Source organism: Falco punctatus (assembly GCF_963210335.1).
Source record: "Falco punctatus genome assembly, chromosome: 9".
Taxonomy (NCBI): domain Eukaryota; kingdom Metazoa; phylum Chordata; class Aves; order Falconiformes; family Falconidae; genus Falco; species Falco punctatus.
The window spans coordinates 15,582,208-15,607,392 of NC_137589.1; the positions used below are offsets into that span (position 1 = coordinate 15,582,208).

At 36.0% G+C, this 25,185-nt stretch overlaps 1 protein-coding gene across 6 annotated transcripts in view; it reads right to left on the minus strand.

The window, feature by feature from the left end:
- Window positions 1-25,185, minus strand: part of CCDC6 (coiled-coil domain containing 6) — a 57,338-nt gene that overhangs the window by 6,625 nt on the left and 25,528 nt on the right. For 4 of the 6 annotated variants that reach the window (XR_013930516.1, XM_080402733.1, XM_080402736.1 and 1 more), the window contains exons 3-8: window positions 18,428-18,556; window positions 13,260-13,363; window positions 11,345-11,505; window positions 8,678-8,834; window positions 5,271-5,371; window positions 1,350-1,474 (exon numbers count right to left, since the gene is read on the minus strand). Coding sequence is in view for 4 of the 6 variants with exons in the window: in XM_080402733.1 (XP_080258859.1) it covers window positions 1,350-1,474; window positions 5,271-5,371; window positions 8,678-8,834; window positions 11,345-11,505; window positions 13,260-13,363; window positions 18,428-18,556 (777 nt within the window). In the remaining 2 variants the exon portion in view is untranslated. Of the gene's footprint in view, window positions 1-82; window positions 997-1,349; window positions 1,475-5,270; window positions 5,372-8,677; window positions 8,835-11,344; window positions 11,506-13,259; window positions 13,364-18,427; window positions 18,557-25,185 lie in introns of those variants that run through there. The other 2 variants (XR_013930517.1, XM_080402734.1) reach the window with 2 other exon arrangements.

Here is a 25,185-nt window from a genome sequence, read left to right on the forward strand (position 1 = left end):
TAGTGTATCAATTTTTTCTGCACAACTATGTACAATAGATTAATGCTCTATGCAAAAAGCCAAGGGATTCCTGACAACCGGCTGATGCCTCTGAAACGCTTAAAATTATTTATTGCATTTGCATACATCTAATAATATGAAGGGACCTGGTTTCAGTACTGAGACAAAGCCAAGAGCTACTTGTCTCCACCTTCCTCAAAACAAGTAGCATTTTGTCCTGAAGATGATCTTTTCCAGAGTGACTCGATGTGATACCAATGAATTTACCGTTTCAGAAAGAGCTGTATTTCACAGAGACTAAACAGAACATGTTCCTTGAAAAAGTTATTTATAAAATTAGGTGCCAGGTTTTCCAGAAGCATAAAGATCTTCCTGTGACTAACTCATATGACACGCAGCAGTGGGCTAAACCTGGACCAGGATTCTACCATCCCACTGAGTGTCAGCTTCTCCTGTTCTACTCACCATTGTAGCATTCCCACCAATCTTTGCTCAACGAAACTAACAATTCCCTTGCTAGTTCACCTAAATGACTTTAGAAGCAGCCATATTTTAGCATTCTACTACAAACTGTATTGAAACATGTTTTCATATCTGAGAATGACAAGTATATGCAGAAAACTTGCAGGATATTTACATACTACCAGACCCGATGAGAAAAATCAAAATGGTCTTGATACAACAACTGTAAGGTATACTGCCAAATGTTTAACATTTAGGCCCTGTTTGCTCATTAAACTCCACAAATATTTAGAAGAAACACAATTAAGTAGAAATGCATCAAACATCGCAGGTAAAAAGAAACTAAAAATCCAGTTGAAAGACATGAGAAATTGCCCTAACAAATGTTTATATTAACTTTCTTCTTTGCCAATGAGAATAGAAAATAAGAGTTAACTGCCTGTTACAGTGACATGATGGTAGCATTGTGTGTCATCCTGAAGAAAACCTGAGCTTGGAGCAACCTCAGATGACTCATCCGTCAGATGGTGGAGACTAGGAGAAAAATGAAAGCAATGTTTTTACTTCCTGGGATAGGCTTAGTAGCTTAGAACATCACTTCTCATACCCTGCCTGCTGATCCGTAAGATGATACCTATTACTGTCCTTAAGATGACAATACATCCTATTCTTTTGCAGAAAATAAGGTTCTCCAAAAAGAATCAGTTTCTGAGGGGTGAAGAGGAAAATCAAGGTTGAAGAAAGCAGCGATAGATATCTTGGAGTAAGGAGACAAAAACAAACATTTACAAAAATTTTTTGTAAAAAAGCTTAAGGACAAGCAATCATACCTTTAAAAAAAACCAAACTGACATTGGTAGCAAGTATTTACTATTTTAAATACTTACTGTAATACCATGGGATGGTCCCATATGTTGCACATGAAGGCCTGGGGAATTGTAGTAAGACATTCCAGCTCTAGTCAGTGAAGTTGGTGGTGTGAAACCAACTGTGTGACTTGCATATGACAGACCTAAAAATTGTTAAAACAAGGTAACATCAACATTCTTGTTTATATTGCGAACTAAAGCATGAGGGTTTTCTAAAACTATTTAGTTCTGAATCAATGACAGGTTAAGAAATGGTGACTGCCACCAGATGACATCTAAAAAATAGCCATTATACTGAAAAGTGCAATGTAAAATTAATTTATTTTCCTGTAGGAGAATACCATATGCTTCAAAACATTACATAACATTAAACAACTTTTCCTTAACATAAACAGTGTAAGGCTCCCCTGGCAGCATAGTTTTAGTCCACAAGTATTTCCATTCAGTCTTCCGCTTCTCCTTTGAGGACCTGGCTCCCTGAACAAAATAAAATCTGAAGAAGCAGAGAGGTTGTGCCTGGAGAAGCCATCTAGCACTGGGCCACTACAAGTTTTCACAAAGAAACTGGATGTAGGCAGCTCCTCCAAGGCACACCAGATCTGCACCCAGGCTTCCTCCTCTTCTGCCTTGGCATTTACAGGCAGGGACCCAAAGATCTTTGAGGCTGTGAAGTTGAAACATTCTGGGATTAGTTGCCAGCTGGACTAGGGTAGCAACTAACATTTAAAATTATAGCTTGTTTAATCCACACTAAGGAACACTTAATATTCAAAAGTGCAAATATCTAGTTCTTCCACCTAAATATTTCCTTTCAGTAAGATTTAATCTATAAAAATACAGACTACCTGTACAGCTAATCAAGGTAAACAGAAACAGCAACTGCTTAGTACTTAAAGTTCAGACCTTGATGTGTTCTGAGCTTTTTGATAATTTCTCAAAACAGCACTTCTCCCAAAACCTTTAGCTCATTATTGCTTTCTGACAACAACATCAGTAAGGCAGAAGACAAGATTTTGATTAGCTGTTCAGTATTGGACACTAGCAACTGCTTTGGAGAATTATGACCCAAAAAAATTTCTAGAACTCCATTAAACTTTTGTAACACCACACTGGGTTTCAGTTTTCTCACTTCAACGCTAAACTAATGCAAAATTGTGCCACTGCAGCTACAGTATGCACCAACACCCAGCTCTGTCTGTAACTGTATGTATCTTCTGCCTATGGTTGATGAGACATGATCGTGGGGGTGGGGGGGAGCAAGCCTCATATCACTAATAAAGTCATGTAAGAAAACATACTCCCTTTGCTTCCTTCAATTCTGTTTCATTCTGCTACATCCCCAGTGTATTTTTCGTGCAAATTACAAGTGATTCCAATGGAATCACTGTCACTTTACAGGAGTCAAATAACACAGATTGACTAAAAAGTCTAATTGTCTGTACAGCATATGTTTTATAATTAAGTGCTTTTATAAGCACAAGGACAGAAACAAGTCAATGTTCGGGTAGGCGACAATGTGTCAGAGACATGAGCCCAGAACAATAAAATGCAAAAAATACACTTTAAGCCACCTTTGCAACATGATGGTTTTGGACTGCTTTGGGATAAACGAGCTCCAAAAGTTTTATAAATCAAGTCCACACAGCAGTCAAAGAGGTGGTAACAAAGCAGTGCATGTACATCCAAAGGTGGCTCATCTCTGCAGCCCAAAATCTTTACCTAGCCTAGCTAGAGAAGCGAAGCATAATGGTTTATCTACACTAAAGTCTAACTGGTAATTAGAGTAACCCAGCTGCCTAGGAGTAGCAATGCTTCTACAGTCTTCAAAGTTCTATGGACTGTCCTAGAAATCTCAGCAATATTTCAGCTTGAAAGAGTCCTCAAAAGCAGCATCTCAAGCCACACAAAGCACAAAAGGCTTTGGGATTTAGGAGCCAGAATCTGACCATTAAACGTGTATCCACACGAAATTATAGTGTTTATAACTGGTTTCAAATTATGTTTCTACAAATTCAGGTACACCATTTCCCAAATGAAATGTGCCAAGTAATACAACTGTATTATTCTGTGCTGATACTCTCGACAGCATCTTACTGCACTACTCTAGATACGAAGTACTCTGAAAAACTATTTGTTTTCAGCCATTACTGCATTCATATACCCCAGACAGCTGTACAAAATTCCCTATTGATCTCATTAGTTCTCTAACAGACTGCTGCTTCTATTTTCCTGAAGTTTGAAACTTCCCAACTGTGGATATTAATTTATCAGATGTAAAGAGAGTAATGCAGTTGCCTGTGCAGAAACACTAGCCTGAAACACTTACTGTACAAACATTACTAACATTGTGAACTCTTGTTAGAAACAATCATTTCAGCTATGCTATTTTTAACTATGTTTCAGACTGCATTTCAGCATCCCCTGTCTGTGGGATATAATTCCCACTAGAATGCAGCACTCCTGTATCAGCTACTGATGGGAAGTGAAGTCCGCAGGGAACAAGCAATGTGCTTCAGTCCCAGTACAGGAAGAAACTGACAGAGTATAACCCTCTACTGACACATCAGCATCTAAATTGGATGCATTTCTAGGTAATCTAGGATGCAAACCTGTAAATTACCAGATAATTTGCCTACACATATCTTTAATTACAACCACTGCGTGGCCTGTAGATGCAATGTAGAGTTGCATATTGCACGATGAAGTTTGCACATCTATAACCACAAACATCCACAGAACAGTTGTTAGCAATGACTACATTTCTGTACACCCAGTTACAGGAAAAGGATAAGAAAATACGTATCATTTTCTTGGTAACATACCTCATAAAACATCAAAAGTCAAGTGATTAGGCTCATTTCAGAAGCCCCCAAACCTCCTGCAAAACTATCGTGATGCTAATCTCTAACATTGTAACATGGCTTACGGCCATAGCTAGTTTTCACACATGCTTACTCCTTTTACAGCACCTGGAAGAAAACTGTTTTGAGTACTCCTGAAAAACTAAAGCCATTCTTGAAAATTAAAGACTTTAAAGACATTCTATATGTTCTAGCAGACCTATGTAATAAAACATCTCAATCCTTCTTGCAGAATGTGTCAATGTAGAGGTACATCTTGTTTGCCCTTACTGCAGGACTCTGTCCAACAGGTTCTAAAGATGAGCTTGGTAAAGCAGGGCGTGCATGATTCGCTTCATTACGTACAAGTGAGCTTGTGATCACCACATAACATCCATGGCAAACAACTTCTAACAAATGTCCAAGTGCAATTTTAAGGGATTTTAAATTTCAGTCGATAACCGTGTTAGTAACACAAATGCACTTCCTTTGACCTAAAATACTTATTCAGTAATTAAAAACTCAGAAAAGATTAGTTTGCTTTTGTTATACAAAGTCCTAGAGACAGGAATTCTTAATTTTAGAGTTATTGTTTTACAATATAAAATAGCAGACATAGAAAAGCCATTTTGCTACTAAAGCAAAATGGAAATTGACTTTTTTCCCCAACACATTCAAGATTAGACTTTCATAAGAAGTTTTAATTCAGAGCACAACAGCAGTCTTATTACTAGTTCCATTGTCAAACTCTAGAAATCTGTTTGAACTATGCATCCTGTTGGCTAACAACTATGGAGGGGAGATAATTTTAAAAAATAAAGAGAAAGAGACAGTAAGAGAGAAAAAGAGAGTACAAAATAGAAATAAAAGTTCAAGTGATAGCTCTTTAACTAACCTTCAGTATCTGTTCACAGTGTAAAACACAACCATGCGAAAACATGCTGCACTAGGAGACATCTAAGGCAAAACTATTTTTACATTTATGAGGCAGGTTTTTTTCTCCAGACTAGCTTTGAAAGGCTACTGACCTAAATATATTGATAGGGCACATTACTATGTGATGCATACAATAATTTTAGAAACTGGGTTAAATATTTACCAGGTGATATAGGTCTGCTAGAACTTGGTGAGGGTGTATAAGGGATAGGACTGGACACAGTGCGAGGTCTTAATCCTTGTGCAGACATCTCATTAAAATATCTAACAAAAAAAGGTAAAGAATAATTAGATCAAACCTTTGAAAAATGTGCCATGTTTTAATGTTTCACTGTGGTTTTTTCAATTCCCATAAGAATCACATTAGATTAACGAAGAACCAGTCCCCTTTAGGTAGCCATGACATGAACTCTCGCCATTGCTGAAGGCTCAGATACTGGCTTAACTTTCTGGAAACTTAACTAACTGGAAATCGCTGGACTTATCTTAGTCATTTGCAGTTAAATCCGTACGAGTTGCATACAATTAGAATAGTACATATTAAGGCCAGAGGTATAAACCATGCCATCCAATCTGGCCTATATTACATTCTTGCACTTTACACATCATTTCTACATGGAACTCAAAATTTTCTGGCTGGAGTGTGTCTTCCAGAAAGGCATTCAGCACTAATCTGAAATATTGAAAATGGGCCAGGGGGTAGGAGGAATCATTAAAGTATTGGTAATTTGTTCCAACAGCTGGTCAGCCTCACAGTTAAAAACATACCCTGTTTCCTACTTGAATCCCTCTGGTCTCAACGTTTAGCCATTTTCTCATCATGTCTTTTGCCACTGAAATAGAGAGACATTTTGAACCCATGCCTTGTCCTACTAAAGATACTTCTACGCTGTTTTGCGAGAAACCTCCTATACTACACTATAATGAACTGAACAGATTAGAAGCTCAAGCAAGGAATTTTTCCCCACCTGTAATAATTTTAGTGGTATTTATTTGTGCTTTACTCGCTGAACACAGCAAAGCTTCTTCACAGCCATCATGTGTTATATAAAAGGAGATAAAAATCCTACCAATTGCTCCTACTTGCCATTTACTGTGTTTATCTCAAAAGTAATTTTATGTATTTTTTCCACAGCTGGCAGCTTTCAGGTTGACCTGCTTACGTTCTCTCCACCTAGATTTTACAGTCTTTGCCCAGATAGAGGTTCCCCTGCTCATCTTCTCCTACACATATGGTTGCAAATCAGTGCACCTGAGTTTATATTACTACATTTAGCTGCGTTTTTTTTACAGGACACAGCAAAGCAGCAGCCAAATTAGCTACCTAACAGCCTCTGACTCTCACTTGTCTCACCTTCTACCACTGCATTCTCAGAAATTCTTAGTAGCTATATTTGTTTCCAAATCACAAAAAAAATGCGCAACATGGAGCAGCGTTACAAATTTGTTTGATGGAACTCACAATAATTACTAATTCAAGGTCGGTGAGCCAGTTCATAAACTGTTTGAAATATATTTTGATACTGCATCTTACTGATCTTTAACGAGGATATTCAGAGTTACTAAACCACAACACCTAACACAGGCAGTACACTGTAGTGACACTGAAATTCATTTAAATTTCAGTAGATCAGGTAATAAAAGTAGCTGCAATAGGAAATGACAGAAAATTAACAAACTGGCAAATTAAAGTTTAATTAAATGTAAGTTTTCTAAAAAACTACCAGTGGCAAGGTTAGCAAAACTGAACTGACTAGGCTACCTCTGCAACACACAGCAACTTGTAATGCAGACAGTACGTGTACTACAGCAAGGCAGTAGTCTTTGTGATTTAATTGTATTTTATTCTACAGAAAGACAATTTTCTGTAAGTCACCCTACTACCTGGGATCAGGTGATATGGAACAGCAGCACACCGTTAGTATGCTTTCTGGTTTCCTTTATTTCCCTACTACCCCAGAGAACAGGATAGAGGATTGAGAAGACAAAGCTATTGCTAGTCAGGAGGAAGAAGTTTTGGGAGAGCTGTGTATTTTGCATTCAGTAAAGCACCTTCATCTAAACCCATCTACAAAAAGTAAAGTAAGTATCATCAGCTAACAGAATGCAACTGAAAAAAGCAGGATATCCGATCGATCCATCACCACCATCATTTTTAGGAAAACAATTTAAGCTGGCAAAAATCTACATTTTAAAATCATTACTGCATGTAGCTCTACAATTATTTTGTCTATACTGTTCTCCTAAGACTAGCCACTCTAATATCTGCTTTGTCCTTGCCTTTGCTTTGTATTACTTACATTGCAAATACCTGTTTTGGAGCGATTCTGTCATGTGTCTTTGTGGTACCAAGAAAATCAACATGACAATGAAATTTCATAGAAGTACAGAACAGTTAGTCAAGTTTTCCTGCATTTTATTGATTGCCACTACCTACAACTGGTTGACCAAAAATGTTATTAGGATACCCTACAATCCTGGATTAATACTGGCAATTCACATAGATTTAGATTTTGACTGATTTTTAGATTCCATTACAATGTAAATACTGGCACAAAAGATTAGGCTAAAAGTAGATTCAAACACCAGAATCCTGTGTTTCTAACAATTTAATTTATATAGCATTCACTATGTCTCAATAGCAGATGTTACTGCAATGTATGTCAGTTGCCTAGGTTTTCACTAAAATGGAAACACTACCTTGAACTTTAAGGGTAATCCTTGAACCAAAATATCTGGTACCTTGTTTCTGGTAAATTATGGCTTATAAGAAGCATAATGATGACCCAAGAAGAAATATCTCAGTATCAGAAGAACACACAGCACAGGGTAATGTTCTTTTTTTTTTTTTTTTAAAGGACCATTATAAATCCAAAATAATGTAAAACAGTAGAACAAAACAATAAGCATATGATAAGAAATAAGAATGTTTTATTCAGAGTGTATTTAAAAAAACTCTGACGTGCGAAAACACTAAAAAGCATCACATAAAACCATGAAAAACTCAAGGCTATCTGTAAGGTCAGTGTAGGCAATGTAGCTTGCAGTAGAGAAAAAAAAAATTCCAGGACGTTATGGTTTGGACATTAAGAACAACAGTTCTGGAAATGCTTCCTCTTTCTAAGGCTTTGCACAGTATCCCTTTGTATTTGGCTGAACACATTTTACTTTCTGCAAAGGACAAATCAGCCCCAAGTAAGGATGTTGTTCCTACCTCACAGAATTCATTGCAGTTACTAAGTTAGGGGCAAAACAAAGATAATATGATTGAATTATCCTAAAACTCAACTCCACAGCTATATTTATTTCAATATACATTGTCAATGTCCTAAGATATCCTCAGATACAAATATTTTCTTTCTCACTGTTAAAACTAATGCAATTACTACACAAGTTTGATACAATTCTACGGAAGATATTCCTGGACCATGCTGAAATTTGATATGTATATTAAAACTATATACAATTTATTTCTATAAATAGTTATTCTCTAATCTTCAAAAATAAAGTAGGAGTATTGATTAATACTCTCAATGACAGCATATCTTAGGATGGCTAGAAAATACAAACCTTTCATCATCCATTTCTAAGCTGGATTCACTTTCTGACAGTTGCCTGCAGAGTGCTTCCCTACGCTCCATTTCCCTCTGTAATTTTCTTTGAAGTCTCAAGTTTTCTTCTCTCATATGTCGCTCCTCTTCTAAATATTGTGCCATCTTCTCTGAATCTGAAATTCAGAATTTTGTTAAAATTTGATTAAAATTCAATTTCACAGTCGGGCAAATACGTTGTGCCAAATTTTACTCCAGTACTTCAAGAATAAAGGTTTTGAAAATGCTCAGGATGGGTCACTCAAAATTCTTCATCTCTAAGTCATTAGTTCAAAGCCTAATTCAGAACAGTAGCTACTGAAATAAGTTAATGGTTAACAGCAAATTTGGAAATAAAAAGTAAAAAGCTAAAAAAGTTTTAAGTATTTACTTAAATAAATTTGAAAGAAAGGAAAAAAGTCATGAAGAAAATAATAAAACCAAAACCATAAAGAAGAAGTACAATGAATCCTGCTCCATTAAACTACTGTTATTCCATGTTTACAAATAATTTGGTGGGACACACAGAAGGAACTATTTTAAAGGTATATTTCTATTTCAAAGAAGGAAACATACAACAAATTCTGAAACCCCAAACACTCAGTCTTGTACTAAATTGCTACCTTGTGTCTTCTGTAGCATTCTTTTGATTATACATTTTATTGTAGAGATTGGCCAGCAGAACATATACAGATATTAAAAGCCAACAAATGCCCTTTACATCAAAGGGTATTTTGAGTTTGCAATTCTAAACAAGTTCAGCGAACATCACTTATATGGCTGGTATATCACATGCTATTTAAAGTGATAAAAATCAAATTATGGAAAGCTATGAAGCATTTTGACAGATTATTTAAGTAAAATAGAACATCTGATGAAGACTTAGACAATTAATTTTGTGAGGCGTTTTAATGTTTGATGAAGTTTACAGTTAATTCCTTGATATTAAAAAAATTACTATGATTCATCATGCTTTGTGATCACTTCTTTATGCAGTCCTCTTCAGTCAAAATAATATTTCTGTTTTAGAAGACTATTCCCAAACTATCAACAATACGTGATTTATCTCTCTTCTGTGGAAATATCACTTCTAAATATAACAGTATCACTTATTTAAAATTATTAATATACCAAACCAGTTCTTAGACTAGAAGCATGTGCTTCAGGAATACAAAATGTAATAGCAATATCAGAATCTAGTACGTAAACTATATTAAGCATAAAGCATATAATAAATATATAACTACTAATATATAAAATGTCATTATAATAGAGGTTCTCCAACAACCACATACGCCAAACACCAAACTGAAAACCACATTTCAGTTCCATCTTCTGCTTGTAGGCTGTTGTATCAGTATTGCTATTCATACTACAGCTCTGTTTAATCTGCTCACAAAGGGAAAGGAGTACTTCTAAAGCTAGATCATATTTTCAATAAGAATTTGACTTTAAATGCTTTAAATTTTTACTCACAGTAATTAAAAAAGAAACACTGAAAATAATAAAAAATACTTGAAATTCATTAGGATAGATTTGCCAAAAGAGTACTTTAAATCTAAGGCCTTGCTCTTGTTCTGAAGTTCAGTAAGTGAAGGCTGCAGTGCAGAATTAACAAGTACAGAGATTAGCAGTATTTACCTTCTTTTAACTGACACAAATAATTAATATCACAAACTTACGCACAAGGCCTCTGCATCATCTCTGTCTTTAAGGAAGGCCATTGCCTCTGGCAAGCTATTTCTCTAAATGGAGGTCAAGATATTTCCGTTAGCCTGTCATCATCAGCACACTGGAGAGGGAGAATATTGTCCATTTCCCACTCGCCTCAATGTTTCTGTCTATATGGTTAGGTATCTATTTACCTATCAATTGGAATATAATGATATTGACTAGGAAACCAGGCAGAACTGATGAGACTAGGATAGAAATTTTAGATTTAGCATGAAGGAATTAAAGATTGACATTGCAAAGATCACAGGAAGACACAAGCAACCTCCCTGCCAGCTGAGATCCTGTGCTCAGAGCTGTAACCCTCTTCTCTTGAAAGGCAGGGGAAAAAGCAGGCTTTCCACTTGTGGTCAAGGGTCCACAACACTTTTCACAACAGAAGTACAAGGACTTCTCTTTATTCTGTCCACCTTCAAAGTGATCTTTCATAGGTAAGAAGAAAATAAGATTATATGTTCTGCTATATTGTGGCATGAAATAGCTGCTTGGACAATTACGTCTAACACAGCTAGAAGTATTTAAAGGTAACTGTAATCATTAATAAGTGGAATTCTTATATACAACTGAACTTTATTTTTCTAGCTGTTAACTTTTACAAAGTAGGTGATGAGTATGAAAAATCTGTATGCTGAAATACTGATTCTGAAGAAAAGAGAAAGATAGAAATATTTTTTCTGGCCCAAAATATTCAAGAAGAATTTGTCAATTCTTCCAGACACCCTTTTGTAAAGCTAAAAATCCCCAAACTGCAGTATAAATATATCAACAAGCAATGATACTACAATTATGAAAATGTTTTAATCCAAACCTGCCTTATTTTTTTCCACTTCTACCTGAAATTCAAACTCATGAAAGTCTACATAAAAATCTTACACTAAACAAACTTAAAAAGATTTAAAACAAGTTGTTTACTCACGCTGTAACTGTGCAGCCCTCAGTTGTTTCTTTAACCTCTCCACTTCATTCTTTAAAAATCTGATATGTCTCATCATATTTTCTGGAGAATCTATCTCCATTGATATGTCTCTGGGTGATGGTGGAGCAGATACCGGCTGGTCTAATTTCTCCTGCAAAATTCTGTGTGAAAAACAATTGAAACTTTACCTTAAATTCTAAGGAAAAGAAAACCCCTTAGATCCCCCAGAAAGCCACTGCAATGATTCTTACAGGTATATAAGATTTATTTTAAACGGGAGAGAATTTTTGGAAGATTTATAATGTTTTCCTTTTTAACACAAAATAAAAAAAGGTAAATTTTGTTGTCTAAGCACAGACAGATTTTCTAAAATAGTCAGACACTCTTAAGTATTTCTGGATACAGTTCAGGAAAAACACATTCTGGACTATTTATATATATTTACCTCAATTTTATACTCAAGTGCTACTTATTCCACAATGTCATTTCTAAGCAAATTCATTTAATCTCTTATGAGTTTTAAAATTTATGTTCTTAGATGAAGAACACACATTTGAGATTAAAAGATGAATAAAGTATGTCTGTGGTGAAACACAAGCTTTTCTGAGTTTCACCATTACCAAAAGAAAAAAATTCACATTTTGTGAAGCACAGTCATAGTCTCACTTTTCTTTTTTCTTTTCTGTGGTTTTTTTTTCCCCTTTTTTTTTGTTTGTTTGTTTTTTTTTTAATCTCCAAACAAAGGTATTTCACACAGTCAAGATTTCAAATACCTCAAATAACTGATTGTGAACTCAGGAGTAATGAACTTCTCTTACAATGAAATATGCATTTGGTGGGTATGTTCTAAGTGATGAGTTAACATTATGAAGTATTTTTCAGCTTGAAAGCATGAAACTGTTCTTCACTAGAAACACACTAATTGGCCAGATCCAGCCCTGCCCTGAAGAGCAGGGACAGCACTACGCAAGCACAACCCTTTGCATGCCCTAGTATCCACATGCACCATACAAAGCGGTACTAAAGCATGGTGTGGCTCCCACCATAGCTCCTCATAAGAAGGCACACAGTCCCAGATAAATTAAACCTGAAATGGTTTGACTTAAGGCTTTAAATCTAAGATGCACAAAAATCCTACCAGAGGCCTATCCCGCCACAGATAGATTTACCACTGTTGAATTTCACACGTAGCTCTTCAGAGCACCTTCCACACAGCAGGGCTCTGTAAAATATAACTACAAAACCTACAGTTCACTTAGGCTCAGGTGTTTTCTGAGGCCCCAGTCAAAGAGTGAGAAAATCAGTAACACAACTGTCCTTAAACATGTAAAAGAAAATAAGGTATTAACCACCTCTTCTCCCCTACACACCCCCAAAATCAGAGTACTTTTAACATGCCATTAAAAAGAGGGTTGCTCTAATACATATTTTTCATCTTAGCTACCCCAAGAAGATAAAGTCTCACTGTCTTCTATTGAAGAAGTAGCAGGAAGTCTCAACTACATGAGTGCACGCTACTGACAAAAAGCTGAAGTTTTCTTTGAGCCGATAAGGAAAAAACCAAGAGCTTCTCACATAACAAATACACTAAAATTTTATCTGGGCTGTGAATATAATGCTGACTCAAAACCAGATCCTTTAAAAAGAGTCTATTAGTAGTTGAAAAAATTCAGCAAATTCCTTCGAGCTTTCCTGGGTCATTTCCACTCAGGTGAAATGAAACCATTCAGTTTCATTTGCTTTAAGCAATCAGGGGCGTGGCATCATGAAAACAAGGAGCTTTACAACTGTTTTAATTTCTAGGTTTTCACAGATTAAACAACTCTTACAAGAGAAAGGTGAACATATTTAATCCAGAGCATTATGTATTAAACTATCTCTCTCACAGTAACAAACACACTGCAACAAGACAAACCGTTTTTCTGCTTCAAGCTTATCCATCCTCTTCCAGAGACGATTCACTAGTGCTTCTTGTTCTTGTTCCAAAGTATTTTCAAGGTCAATCTTCTCACGTCTCAGCTGAAAAGGAAAAACAATTAATGAAAATGATGTAAAGACATTTTTTGCAAGGAACTGTCATTAGGAAAGATCACTGTTACCATTTTACATGATGCTCTATGACAGCTAGAAGGTGAAAAGAAAAATCAGGCACAACACACTGGTCACAGAGCCAGTGAAAAATCAAGAAATTAAGGAGTTGCACAGTTGTCCCCTCCTTAACAGCCATTTTTCTCATAGAACTTGTCTCCTGTTGTCTCTGGCCAATAAGGAGAAGCTCGAAACCTGGACACGTGGTCATTGATGACATAACAAGACTGTTCAAAGACTTAAACACACATGTCTCTGACGTTCAAACTGAATTTACTGTCCACTACACCAACATTTATTCTTTCTAAAAAGTTTAGACTTTTTTAGTGGAAGGATCACAGTTAAGCAAGCCAGAAATGGAAGAGAAGCCACATTTGCATTGGGTTAGATAAACAGTGATTTAAAAATAGTAAAGAAAAAACTATGTTAACTCCCTTAAGTGTTTCTGTATCAACACTTACCATCAGAAACAAAAATGTATCTATCCTAGCAAAGGCTTTATAGAAGTAAATGCTTAACTTGACATTATTCCCATTCACTTACCATGTGAACAAACATTCTTGATTCTACTATAAGTTAATAAAAGCTACTAATATCATGTAGAAGCACACAAAGAAATCTATTATTAGTATTTTAGTACAAATGCGATAGAAATATTAATATGAATAGAATACGAAGAGGCACAGCTGATCTAGCTCAGTAACACTGGCAGCTGAACTCCAGAAATTAGCAATAATGAAACATACGGGAATAGATCAACACCTTTACAGGTGGGAAAGAGCATGGAGGTTATTTTTTGTAGCCAAGCTTTAGTTTACACTCACCACTTTCCTGATGGGCAAATCCCACATGACAAAATGGAAAGACTGAAAACAGATTAAATTATTTCTTCGTGCATTTACTGCATCACGAGGTGAAGTGCTGTTACAGCATCTAAATCTGTAAGGGCTCTGTGCTAACCACTAAATTAATATTGAGATACCCAAACAAAATATAAACTTGCGCACTTCAGGTAACAGTGCAAGTTTAAACTTTCTTCTTTAAAGCTTAGAGGATTTAGTTACTGTAAGTAAAAACAGACCTGTATTGATGAGTAATAGGGAACATAATTAGAAAAAGACTGTTTAGTAAATCTTTCCATGTCTGAGTTTCCAGATGTACATTAACAGTTGAGGGAACTTAGGTACGTTTCAAGTCAGGAGTAACATGCTTCAGCCTCACACAAGGGATGACAATTTGAATCCTGACCAACACTTTGTTCCCCACACCAGCAGAAGCTGAAGCGGTGCTGGAGTGGTACAAAGGCAAAGGGCTCAGCCCCGGGTGAAACAGGGCACTTTGCCCTACGGCACTGCCCGTTAGCCAGTTTGGCCAGTACCCGGGGCTGACAGCATTCAGAGGGAAGTACATAGACAAAATGTTCTGGGAATCCACACACACATATTACCAACACACAGGTCTTCACTACATTGCGTAGCTATCTACATAAACATCTGATGAAAAAGTTTTCACTGCAGATCACTACTTCTGCAGCAATGGTTTTCGCATCACTTCACTGCAGCAGGGTTTAGACTCACCTGCTCTGACATAATTTTTTTACAACTATGTTATTGATCTAACACCAAAGAAACCCACAAAAACATACTGACGAAAATTAATCCATTTAAAATCATTTAATGGTAGGATGAAGAGCATACTGGAATTTGAAGACAGAGTAAATTATTTATACCTTTGGCTTTGAAAACACTAAGATTACATTTAGTATTATAGCAAACATCACCAAGGAGTCCATTAATTAGAAATCTGTATGTAGGTGACCAAGGCCAACAGCAAAGTCAAATCATCAGCAACAATATGCAAATGAGCCTTGTGTTGTGCCCTGAAGGCTGACAGACATGCTTTGATTAAACACCAAAGAAACTGGCTTGTGAAACAGATCTAAAACTCCACATTTCCAGCAGTATGAAAACATACTGGACACATGTATCTTCTTTTCCTGATCTTGACTCTTGTCCCAGTTCCTCCCAGTGTCAGGATATTGAAGTTTTGAGGAAGAACACCTTGAATTGAACCTACAGGAGAAGCAACTGCAGTGTCCTGACCAGAGCTGTGAATTCACAGAATAGGTGTATTTGTTTTGTACTATGTAGTCGTAAGTGTACTTTGAAATATAGCCTAACTTGAGTCAACGAACGTGTTAGGAATGTGATAATATTCTGAACTAAAATATGCAGGATTAGATCATATCTCAAGACCAAACCAACATCTCTGTCAATACTATGTCATTCTATATGGGTTCAAAGTTACACTCTAATCAAACATGACTTACTCTTTACCATCACAAGAGGGAAATGAGGAAGTATTGGTTGCTTTTTTGGACCTTAATCCTCCCTTCAGAGAAAAATCCCCTTTAACCTTCCTGACTATCCAATTGTGTTTATTCTCATCTCTCTCTCTTCCATACATACACTTACTTTACTTTAAATGCAGCTAAAATATCAATTGTCTGTGTATTCCTGGACTACCACTTTTTCAGTCTTCTTGACAACTTATTAACAAACACAACTGTTCCCTCTTGAAATGAAGATCTTCCAGATGAAAGCTGATTATGATCAACTAAGCCCACTATCCCAAATTTCACTTCTCTGCTTCTCATCTGCCCCTCCCCCTCTATAGCCTTAATTCTTTGCTGCTCTCCAAGAATAACTTTCCTGAAGATTTTACATATCTCATTTCCTTCTCCTTTCAAAGAAGCAGACATAGGAGACTATTATTAGGAGATGAGAAATAAGAACTAAAGTGCTAACTGCATCAATCCTAGTTTCTCACTGCACTGTATGAAACAGAAAAGCAATTAAAGAGTAACAGCAAGATTACATAAACTTGGCCTCTGTAGGACAAAACTGACAGCTATTTATTTCCTATCAAACCACTGAACTGTAACACAGAACATTATTGCTCACTTTAACTCAGACATTCAGTTAACAAAATAGTCACATGTTACAAATTTCTTCAGCATTAGCCTTCAGAGAAGAATGTTCTGCCACTTCAAGCTGACTTAAGGAAATTGTCAGGTCACATTTGAACCCTAAGATCCAACTTAGCTTTTTATTTTGGAATAACATTTTTTGCAGCCATCACTACTACAAACTCATTACCTGTCGATCACCTGTGGCAAAAGCAGCTCAGATGACAGAAAGCAAAGGAGGAAGGACACAAAGCATAGATAATTCATTTTCCATATTCTAGAAACAGTAGTTTAGTGAACATACGTTTTAACTATCTGCTCACTGATTACAGTGATAGATCTAGTAATGCAGATTATGTTCAAAGCATTGAAGTACTCCTTCCAAGCCCTGTTTAACAGGTCTTCCAAAGGTTATGCTGAAGCATTGTTGCAATCTCTCTTCTTTAATTTCATATGTGTTTAATAAAGGCAACATTAGTCTGCTCGCAACTTTTGGTTGCTTCTTGCTAGGTATGGCACATGCCCCAAATGCTGTTGCTTCAGCTGATTAATTAGCACAATAAGCTTTTTTTTTCCCCTAAATTTGTGTAAGAGAAGGAAGCATGCTGAAGTTTAAAGTAATTTGAGATTTATCATACCTTACTCTAAGAGAAAACAAAACTCTGCATTCCATTACCTATAAATACACATGGAATTTCTAACTGACAGCCAAATTTAACACTTTCATAAAGTTTTCAAAGCCAGACATTTGAGAGAAAGGCCTTCAAGCATCCATGCTTTTTGAACAACCTAATGCTGACATTCAAATGTGGCAATAAATTTCAAATTTTATGACTTCATAAGTCTGTCTGCCCAGAACAATGATATGAAATTCAATACCATTAGATTTCAGCTGTGTCTCATGCTAACGTTTCAAAAACTAAAACAGATTAGTATGTAAGCTTACTTTGCATTTTGATTAAGTGGCCACCACCACCACCTTGTGGCTAAAATAGTTCTTTCAATCTCACATTAATTTCCATGCTGGTTAAGGATTTGCTGGCAACTTCATCTTCCTATCTTTCTATTTTTCAATTTGTTCCATAGATCTCTCCATACAGAAAGTTAGCATAAGAATCAAGAAACAAATTTCATGATTAAGATAGGCATTAATTAATTTATCCACAATGTCAACAGAAACAGGAGAGTCATACAAAACTGGTAGAAATTCAGATTACCAGAAACAAAAAAAATCCACATCTGGTAAGAGCAAAAAACCACACAGAAATAACGCAATATATTTATAACACCCAAATTATTGGACTTCCACAAGCCAAAAAAACTGAAGTTCTTTAACAAGCTCTTATGTTTCATCAGTTTGCCTTTTAAGTCAAAAGGACTCCTACTAACGCCACTGAGATACTTTGATGCACATGCCTAAAATTAGAAAAAAAGAGCAGTCCCAAAGTCTAAAATTCCAGTGGAAACATGACCAAAAGAAATGGTATTTTATCTCTGCAGTTTTCATAACTTTCTAGGGAGAAAGGGAGTTGGTTGTAGTTGAATTCCAAATCTTAAGTATACATACAGCTGACATCTCACAGTTCAAGTCCTGCGCTATCCAAGCTGCCAAAAAAAGATGACCCAGAGCACAACTAGACCACATACTGTTTACTGTTGTGCTTAACCGCTATCAGTCTTTCTCACTAGCTGCTTGAGAATGGAAGCTGATGAACAGCAACAGGAAGCATCACTTACAAAAAAGCTCCATTTGCAAAACTCACAGCTGTCCAGCAGACATGAAGGCCTGCAGTAATGCTACTAAAAGTTGTAATGGCCATGGAAAAAAAAAGTAATCAAAGTTTCTCATAATAGATTATGTTAATAAATTACTGCTTTGAAAGTCAAACTGACTTTTCTATATTCTTGATACTGGCCAGTTTCTTCCCCACTTAAAAAATTAAGTCAAATCTAACACAAAACAAGTACTATTTTTTTTCCAGAATCCCTTGTTTTATAGTCATATAATTCTGAAAGTAAAGAGTTACCTGCTCCAGGGTGAGCTGCTTTGAAATGGTATCATTTTCCAGTTTTTTAATTTTCTTCATCAGCTTGTTCACTTGAAATTCCTGTTCTTGCTCTAAATGCTGCTCCAATTCAGCTTTCTCATGCTGCAGCTAAAAATGTAGGAGACATAGGAGTATTTTAAACACACAATGTATGAAACATTATGCACCTTTTATACATTTATTTAGACATGTTTATTCTTACCGCACATTAAATTATGTACTGATAATTCTCCTCAAAAGATCCCAAGTCCTTCAAAAAGCAACATTTTAAACTGTGTTCCATTTACAAAGCAGATGGAAGTAAACTAGAGTTCCAAATATTTAGTAAAGTCAATACAAAACAGACACACTATAGATAGCATATAGAATAATAGAATTTGCTAAATTAAAAAATATATACCATAATGTTTACAAAAGCATTAATTTTAATCTAAATGCATCATCTCAAGAGCATCCAAAGCATAAAATGCAGGTCTTGCACCACTTCCTTCTCCCAGGCAGCTGAAAGATACTACAGAAACTGCTGTGCAACAAGACAGTGAAAAAAAAAAAAAAAAAAAGAAAAAATATCTGATTTCTACTCCTATGCTATCAAGAATAAAAATATTTTGATGACATAAAAACATTGGCTATTTCAAATCGATGTTATATAATTTCTTAACACTCAAGGAAAATACTTTCAGCTAGTATTTCCCATGAAAAAAATCTTCACTCTCAAAGCTCTCAGGCAGATAGAAACAACCCCCCCCCCACACACACACATTTTAACATAAATTATGGCTTGGAATAGAGTCACTTTTAACATTCAAGTCAAAATCACAACGGAATCCCTCTAAGACAGGAATCCAAGTCTTCCTGTGGATAAAAATAGCATGACTGGCACCATGGTACAAAGAGGTGGATTTGACTTACGGAAAAGCAAATGTCATCAAAAGACAATAGTGTAATTACACCTTGCTCTGGCCATCCACTGAAAATTGCAGGCACTTTTTTCCACCTGCTTATTTTCTACGCCAGTTCTTCTGACTATCATGTAACAATACCTAAGATCACAGTGTTTAAACGACTCAGGAAAATCTGAGGAAGTAGGGAAACACCTCAGAGTCACGGACATAAGTCAAGGTTGCTGGATAGCCACAATGAAGAAATATACTTTGCTTTTAAAACAAGCTAAAATTGCTAGTCCATTAATTCACTTTCTTGTGTTGCTGTTTAGAGACAAAATGGTCTGTGAAGTGCAGCCTGGCAGAGAGTTCAGAGCAGAAAGGCTTGTGTGGAGAGAGGACTAGGTGAACAGTAACTACTTGACAATACACTCATGGGAGAAGTTTGCAGTTTAACTGTGTTTTCAGGCTTTATCAATTCTGAGATTTAATTTTTCACAAATTAAAATAAATACCAGAAAAGTAATTAAAAAATGAGGTTTATTCCTTTCACTTACTAAATTACAGTATATTTTCCAAAACCCCTAACACTCATGGAAAATTCCTATGCACTTGAGCAAGCCACCTAGACTCCATAAGCACTAAGACTATCATGGCAGCTCTTGATCAGGAAATTTGGTCAAACTGTCTAGCTGGAAATAAAGCCATTTCATTTCTTGTTTGAGAATTCACAGGGCTGCTAAGTGAGATTTTCATTAGAAGAAAAATTTATATTCACACTTTTAAATCAAAATACTGTTTGTGTATTTCGATAATCAAAAATTTGAAGCTTCTTAATTCCATACTGAAGTTAAGTTTGGTTGGAAAAAACCAGCTTTAATATGAAAAGGATGCTACTTAGTCTCACAACTCTGTAAAGCCCTCTCCCTTCCTTTCCCACCACTATGCAGCAGCTACAGTTTAAGACTGAAGACAGTCAAAGAGCCCAAGGTGCAAGCAGCATATGGATTACCACCTAGCCTAAGGTATTTGCTGTATGTTTATTAATCTTCATTTTGCTAAGCTAGATACAATTTTTCACCTAACAAAAAATTAGCCAGTTGCTTATATTTAGTTAGCAAATTAAACTGCAAAAAAGCACATAGCCAGAATCTCTTACTCAGCCTAAAGCCAGATGCTGCCAACAGAAAGCGCGTAGTTGGGGACTGCTAGCGTTTGCAGACAGCCCAGTGAGTCAGGCAGATCATACAGATATATGAAGGCACCTCAAACCAACTTAATAACAAATACTGTTTCCTGCTCGTGTGCTTCATGCATATGTAACTACAGTATTATTTAAAACAAACTGAGCTGCAATAGGGTGATCTTGCTTGTCAGATCATTCCTTTTAAAGCTTGCTGGAACTTCCATCACACAGGAAATGATATGGTTTACTCATTAGATCTGTAGCTGCTGTTTAGGACTCACCAAACCCTACCTCAGGAGTGTGAAAATACTGCAGCCAAAGGACCAAGTGAAGACAGGAGAGATCTATTACAGGAGTATCTTCTGTTCTGATTTTAACATAAATACACCAGAAAGCAAACTGACTGAGCATAAAAAGAAACCCACACTTTCCCCTTGAGCGCTAGAAGGGGGATTACAATATGAAAACCTCCTCAGACATTCTGATGAACCTACTTTATAGTGTTACTCCCCTCCACCCTTTCACCTTTGTTATTCAAAGTGGGAGAAAAATACTAATAACACACCCTAAAATATATATTAAAGGTGCCTGTCACTCATAATTGGGTAAAATAATTTTCCCCTTTAATTGGCTTTCATCACCAAACCAAAACAAACCAAAACAAACAGGTTAATGCTGAAACCCTAACACTCAAAACCAGAATTGTTAACAATGAGAAAATATCCACAGGTAAAACACTGGTGGATAGTGTTTATTTTACTTAGTAAAGAAAGAGAGTATTTTCAAACTGTTTTTAATTTTATGCAATTACAGTAACAACTATTTACAGATACACTTACAGATGCCAGCTAAAGTGAAGGAAAAAATGTGTTAGAATGTGTCACCTTGATGACAAAATCTTACAGACCCTGAATTGCATATGAAAACTTTAGGAGACACAGCGGGGGAATTTTCAACTACGTAAGATCAGAGATGGGTTTTGTGCAAGAGAGACAGCTAATACTTTAAAGCAAGAATGGGGCTATCACATATAAAGCTTAGCAGCAGAAAGAGTGCATGTGTTAGTTCACATAAGTCTTACACAGCTACAGTAATATCCTTTCTACAGAAATGTTTCCTGATAAAAGGTAGGACCGCATTTACCTTACTTCCTCACTGTACTGACTTACTCTGGGACAGCAGCAAGTGTTTTTAAGAAATAATGGAGCTAATGGATGAAGTTCCCCCTTAAAAAACCCACAACCCTCATTTATCCCTCAGACTATGACCTTGTACATTGTACTGAACAGTCTATTTTTAGCGTTCCAGCCCTCAAAAGTTGTCCAATTCCTCCTTTGCTGCATCCTGAAAGTCCTATTTATTAACACATTTGTATCAGCAGTTTGCCTCCTCTTTATGTCCAGATGTTCATCAAATAAATGATAGATGAGCTCACTCTGTTTATTCTGTACAATGGCATTTGCATTCTTGAGCTGACACATCGTATTTTGGAGAGCAGGAAGGGTAATAGCTTATGTTTACAGATTTATAATTTTTGAAAGAATTATCAAGAATCAGACTTAGATGAGACAGTTCCTTATAGCCTCCCAATTACTTAATCTGCCTCACTAGACATTATGCTATTATCTTGGTATGTCATAACATTTTACTTTCAAGGACAGACACTTGGACCAATTTGCACTTCCAAACATGTAAGAGTATTGAAAAAAAATAAAAGTCTGTATTTGCTTTCGAAGAATAATCGACTTTGCAAGTTCAAACAATATTAAAAATTATTCTTTTGAGCAGCCTTGTTTCACCAAAATTTAAGTTTTACTACTTCAAATTTCAAAACACTAACTCAACGAGTCCATGTCCACAGCTGCAAGAACAGAGCCCACCTCAAAACACTTCTAATGATACTCTGCAAAGTATTACTACCACTCTATAATGACATGAGATTGAGAACTCTATAAAAATATCGTTCCATACTTTCCAAAGACATAGGTAGACAAAAATTTAATTAAGTACATGGGAAAACACGGTGAATGTATAAAAGTCTTATAAGAACTTTATCAGGAATGTATATGATGAAAAGCTTTTATTTCCTCCAAAACGTCTGTTGAATGTGCTCCTTCATCTCTGCAGCATTCAGCCCAGAAAATGAAAAATTATGCTAATCAAAAGGAATTTATCTAGTAAGTGTATACTTATTTGCTGGGCTTGTAGAGGCAGTAAAAATTAATGCCACACAGTTATAAACATGTATCATCAAGCAATGCTATGGCACCAGAAAGCCTGGCAACAGGAAGACTAATACACCTTTTATGTGCTACTGTGTATGTTTAGAACCAGTCTCGCATATAGTAAAACATTTCAAAATTTATTTCTTACAGTATTGAAAACTTGGTGTAACACTGTGTTTTATAATAATAATGTGCATCATGCTGAACTGGGAAATTCTTGTTAGGCTGTTAGTGAGGAGTGATGCAGCTCGTGCTCTGGCAGACAGCTTTCACATTTAAAACATTTTAACATTCTGGGAGCTCATTCCAGATGCCACTCTGAATGCAATGCATAAGCCCCTACAATTGCAACAAACAAAGGTTTGACAAAGGAAAAAACCACACAGGCTTATGAAGAAAGTCCCTCTGCTAGATGGCTTTCAGTTGAATAATATAGCAGTAATTTTGAAACAGTCACAGACTAGTAAATACTCAAAAAATTAAGAGACTACAAATCATATGTGCCCCTCCCTCTGTTCCAAAAGGCAGTTTTAGACAAAACAGATACATGTGCATGAATTTTGAGTCTAGTTCCAGGTCAGACCAATGTGATTAAGAGTTTAACCCCAAATAGCAAAGAACAGTGGAGCAACTAATTACTGCCCACACTTCCACTGGAGACTACATATTTCTGGTTAAGTCATCATACAAAGTCTGCACCTACTTTAGCTAGAATGATCTCCACAGCAAAGATACCAAAAATGGAAGTGGGCATTTATCAATTCATTATTACCCTTATAACTGCCTCATCAGTCTTGCATCCTCTAATAATGACAGCATTACTATATTCTAGTAGGTAACGGTACTGGCACTCACAGATTTCAGGAAATTCAAGAAAGTAAATTGTACTTAACTTTGTGTCTGAAAAACATTACTCAGGAACTGAGCTCTACACCTGTGTAACAGGAAAAGTATCCCAAACTAGAAAAGATAGAGTAATAAATACTAAGTTGACCATGTGACGTTCTAATAATGCCCTCACTTCTAGAAAACAAGTTTATTTGTAATATAAGGAGTTTCTCAGATTTTGTTTGGCAGTCTACATGAGTATAATTTCCAGGATTCATAACTGAAGAATCAAAACTTCTAAACAACAGACAAGCTTACAGCAAACAAAATCAATGTCAGCATTATTTTCAGCTCTTTGCTACTTAGGAAAATTGCCTGCAACTCACCAATATTCTAATATCAACTTACTAAATCCATGACCACTATAGAGATAGAAAATTATTTTTGTGGAAACACTGTAATATTCAAATGCTTTCTAATCCTACAGGTAAACTCATGAGGGGAATGGACCATTTCCTTTGTGTAATTTACAAGCCACTGAACATGTTACTAGTGTTTAGAAGAATATATTAATACACTTTTTTGCATTTCACAGCAAGTTTATTGCATCAAATGAGATCTGCATTCAGCATACACACAAACAGAACAGTTTTAATATTAAACTGACTGCTTTAAAATGAACAAGTCCTCCACCTGTACTGCAAGTCTTGAGCCACTGTAAAGGTATGAAGTCACCAGACGTATTGCCTACAAAAATCTGCTGACCAGGCAGATTCCTTTGCCATAGTTCAAAATATGCTTTGTACTAGAGTGTTGATATATTCCTTATCTCTCCTCTGTGCACTGTAGTTAACAGGTGAACCTGTAAGCATGATATTCCACACTACTCACCCTCCACAGCCACGCATAACTGCTACCAACATCAACAGGATGTTGACAGTTGTTCCCTTTTTCAAGTAAGCTGGGTTAATATTTATATAGAGGACAAACTCACAGTTTCCTTCCAAAAACTGCTACCTAATGATGCTGAGAGAAATTACATGGTTTTAGGACTAACAATTTGGAACACAGGTGCATTTAAGAATTGTTACTTTTTAAAATCTTCTTGTTGACAAGACCATATTTATCAAATGCTAAATGAGGCTTACAGGAAGGGCACATGAAATGTAAGGTTGTAGACCAAGGTACTGTTTAATAAAAGCAGACAGTGGCCAGAATTTTACCTCCATATTATTGTAGTTATGGCTGTGTAGATACTTCCTTTCAGCAGAAATTTGCAGCTTGTCTAGTGAAAGCTGGATAATATTTATGGGATGAAGTTGAATCCCAAATTGAGAATTTTCTCCAGATGCCATACAAAAGGCAAGAGTAACTTCACTAGTTTTACACTTGCATTCCGTTTCAGATACATGTGCTTTTCTGAATCCTTCTCTCACTAGTATGAAGTTACACCCTTTAAGGGTTTCCAATGGATAAACAGCATAATGCCCTTGCATATTTCACACATTACAATTGAGAATAGTAGATTGTTACCTTTTTCCTTAATCTGGGGCAAGAGTCAAAGGATACTTTGAAAGTCCATAGCAGAAAAGAATAAAAATTAATTATAGTTTT